This window comes from Elgaria multicarinata, chromosome 11, assembly GCF_023053635.1.
Source record: "Elgaria multicarinata webbii isolate HBS135686 ecotype San Diego chromosome 11, rElgMul1.1.pri, whole genome shotgun sequence".
NCBI classification, from domain to species: domain Eukaryota; kingdom Metazoa; phylum Chordata; class Lepidosauria; order Squamata; family Anguidae; genus Elgaria; species Elgaria multicarinata.
The window spans coordinates 22025311-22029326 of record NC_086181.1 but is presented as its reverse complement, the minus strand read 5'-3'; the positions used below and the strand labels follow the sequence as shown (position 1 = coordinate 22029326).

Below are 4016 nucleotides of genomic sequence, written 5' to 3'. Positions count from 1 at the left end.
TTGCCATTTTTTAAGTCCTCACAAAGCATTCTTGACCATGGGGCATTCTGACTTGCAATGATGGGAGTTGTAGTCCAACACCTTCGGAGGGCACCAGGTTGGGGAAGGGCTGCTCTAAACAAAAATGAGAAGTAGGTGGCCCTAAATTGTTTGTCATCAATTTTCCACAACCGCACAGTCTCTGCATATCATATTTTCTATCCTGTCCTCATGGTTTATCTGCATTGGGAGAATGCACTTGCACTTTCTGCCTCCTTAGGCTTAACTCCCAATTTCTCTGCTTTTTGGTACTTGGTTGAAAACTGTAGAGCCTTAATGTTGTTTTGTAAACTGTAGGGTTTTGTTTGTTTGTTTAATGACTCAAAATATACTTGGGCTGCAATCCTATGCCCACTTACCTGGTGTAAAAACCTTTGAACTCAGTGGGACTTAATTCTGAGTAGATATGTTCTTTTAGTTGTGTTCTTTTAGATGATGATGATTGAAAAAGTGACATCTGGATGGTTAAGATAACAGAGACATTGCAGTTTTTTGTTCCAAAAATAGAAATGGTGTATGTGGGGGTGTGCGCTCAAGCACATGCATGAATATGAAATTTATTATGTAATCATAAGCCACCACAACTCAAAAGTAAGGAAAAGTACAGAACATTATGTGCAGAGCACTCTGCTATAGAGGAATTCCTTTACCCTCTCTGATACAGAGAGCCAAGATTGTGATTGTGTGTCATGATCAAGCTTGTTCTCACTAGTGTATGGGAAGGGGTTTCAGGGGGTCAATCGGACTCAGAATCAGAAGAAGAACCAAGAATTTACCAGCTACCACAGGAAGTGGGGAGGAGATTCTTTAAGATTCTTCAAGAGTCAAGGATGAATCTTCCCATGAGCTTATCACAGAAAATGTAGATGGCTCAGAGATCCATCCCCCCTCCTGAGAACTCAGCCTCTGTTTGAGGGGGAGGGGACATAAGAATTGACAGATCCTAGAGTTCACTACAGGGTCAAGCGGGCAGAGTTGTGAGGAGGTAGGAAGCGGTCTCTTTGGGTAGCGACTTGAGAAAAGTTCCTTCTAAAAGACCCTCCCTGAGCTTAAATGACTGCTTTAGTTTAAGGCAAATGCCTAGCTTTGTTGGCCAAATTAAGCTTATAGGATAGCTCCTAGCAGTCACAATCCCTTCAGATGTGAAGAAAAGTTTATTGGTTTATCTTTGTAGATTACACAGCAGACACCTTTACTGTCTCACAAAGAGGATCGGTTTGGAACCATGACACTGTTACATTTAAGAGATTTTAGCTTAGAGCACTTATATGTCACATAGTGAAGGGTTTTTTCTTCATTTACAATTTTCCTGAATATGTGTAAAAGTGGGGTAATAAGAGTTTGTTAGCACAGCATAGAGAAAGAAGTTTTTGAAGTCATAGAATGGGTTTAAATGGATGTACAAATGGGGAATTGCCTTAATATAAGAGGGAAAGTAGGCATGCACACATAAAACACTGTATAAAGGATTAGATGCTTTGGATTAGATAAGGCCTGATGAAATATGATTTGATATTGCTCAAAGACATTACCCACAAGATCTTGTGACTTGTACTGACTAGTATTCCTGTTAACGGAACTAGGCAAGAAGTTAGGTGTTATAATAAGTTAAAGTTGTGGTTTAGAAATCCCTGTGTCAAAAAGAACAGAGAAGTAGACCAGACAGTTGACCACATTGAAAAGCAGAAGTAATGTCCAACTTAGAGGTAAACAAATATGTCAGGAAAGACTGGGACATTCTGGTGCTCTAAGCCTGGATGTAACCCGCTTGCAATCCCTATGCTGATCTGATCTTGGTGTCACGTCCCCGAGATGCCTTGTGTCATGCACAATGGAGGTTACAGATGGGGGTGGATGGCTGCCAGGCACTCGTCAGATACTTGCTATTTAATATTTAAATTGCTCCCAGACTGTGGAGTGGCCTGCCGGAGGAGACTCATCAACTTAACAGTCTACTAGGCATTCAAGACTGTTCTCTTCCTGCAGGCCTATCCAGTGAAATTTTAAGATGTTTTTAGAATGTTTTAGGATTTTTAAGGGTGTTTTTAGCAATGTATGTTATGTTTCAATTTTATATATTTTATCGCTTATTGTTGTTCCCTACCTGGATCAAAATGGAGAGGCGGGTAAGAATTATTATTATTATTATTATTATTATTATTATTATTATTGAGCTGTCAAAAAGGCTCTTGCAGCATGCAAGAAGGGGCAAGCGACAACAGCAGGGCAAGTATCCAACAAGTCTGATCAGGGTGAATTCACCCTCCCCTATCTTCTTCTGCTGGAATGCAATGCTGAATAACAGTGTTGAAAGAAAAAGCTGTAAGAGTCCTTGAATTGTGTAGCATTGGGATGAAATATGCTGCCATAATACATGATTGTTACTGAACATGAATATGACACAACAACCCCATGAACAATAAAGAAAAGAAGATGATTTAGTGGTGAGAATATGATGTAGTTGCTCAGGAATCTTTATGAATTTGGAGCTGCAAGTTCTAATCCTATCTTTGTTGAAAGTTTGAAGAGGTTTGAAGAACAAGTGACAAACCAAATTCAAAAGAACTTTAACAGCTCTCTTTGTTTTGTTTCATTTTCATCTAGGGATGCCATGATAAATGCATAGAAATGGATAACCAAACATGTCTTATGACTTAAGATCATCTTGATTCCTTTGGATGATGAAACATGAACTCCTGCTTCCCAGCACCAGTATATAATTTTACTAAACCACAGTGCTACAAAACTTGCTGGAAAACTGCTTTAATTAGTAGCATGAGGATGAAACATTCTGCCATAAAGTATGGTTGCTGATGAAGATCAGTAAGAAATAACACAATCATTAATGGTAAGAGAGATTATTTAGTGCTAAGGATGTGATGCAGCTGCTAAGCATTCTGTATGTTAAATTTGGGTCTTCAAGTTCTAATCTTGTCTTTATTCAATGTTTGCCACTTGTTCTTCAAACCTCCCTGAACTGAATTCGATGGACAGTATTTTAAGAGCTTTCCTTGCCTTTCATTTAGGGATACCATAATTAAAGAGTCAAAATGGACAACCAGACATCAGTCTCTGAGTTTCTTCTCTTGGAATTCTCAAAGGTTCGGGAACTGCAGATCATACACTTCATCTTATTCCTGATATTGTACTTAGCAACGGTAACAGGGAATCTTCTCATCATTGCTGCCATAGCTTTTGATCACCACCTTCACACACCCATGTACTTCTTTCTGATGAACTTGGCCATGCAGGACATAGGTACAGTTTCAGTAACTATCCCCAAAGCTGCGATCAATTCCCTCATGAATATCAGATACATTTCTTATTCTGGATGTATTGCACAAGTCTTATTCTTTATGTTCTTTCTTGGATCTGATATTGCCCTTCTTACAGTCATGGCCTATGATCGGTATGTCGCCATTTGCAATCCATTACAATATACTATGGTGATGAACAAGGGAGCCTGCACCCAAATGGTCGGGAGTGTATGGATTGCTTGCCTTCTCAATGCAGCATTACACAGTGGTGGAACGTTTGCAAACACTTTCTGTTCTTATGTTGTTGAACAGTTCTTCTGTGAAACTCCACAGTTACTTAAGATTGCCTGCGCAGACTTACAGCACATCGAAATTGGGTTTGTTGTGTTAAGTACCATTATTGGGTTTGGCTGCTTTATCTTTATCGTAGTCTCTTATACACAGATCTTCACTGCTGTAATGAAAATCCCTTCCATTCAGGGAAGGAAAAAGGCCTTCTCAACTTGCTTACCCCACCTCATTGTCTTCTCCATGTTTTTTGTATCTCTGTGCTTTGCTTATCTTAGGCCCACCCCTAGCACAGCTTCAGATCTGGATTTGTTATTTACTATAATATATTCTATTTTGCCATCCTTGCTGAATCCTATAATCTACAGCATGAGAAACAAGGATATCAAGGTCAGCTTGTCTAGGCTTTTTACATCTGAGATAATAATTTAA

General features: G+C 39.2%; 1 protein-coding gene across 1 annotated transcript; it reads left to right on the top strand.

Annotated features, from left to right (window-relative positions):
- The first annotated feature begins 3089 nt into the window (after positions 1–3089).
- On the top strand, positions 3090–4016 carry LOC134405422 (olfactory receptor 14I1-like). The gene has a single exon (XM_063136667.1). The coding sequence runs from the start codon at positions 3090–3092 to the stop codon at positions 4014–4016; it is 927 nt and encodes a 308-aa protein (XP_062992737.1).

Coding starts and splice junctions, on each gene's coding strand:
- LOC134405422 (XM_063136667.1), top strand. CDS start 3,090: ATGGACAACCAGACATCAGTCTCTGAGTTTCTTCTCTTGGAATTCTCA.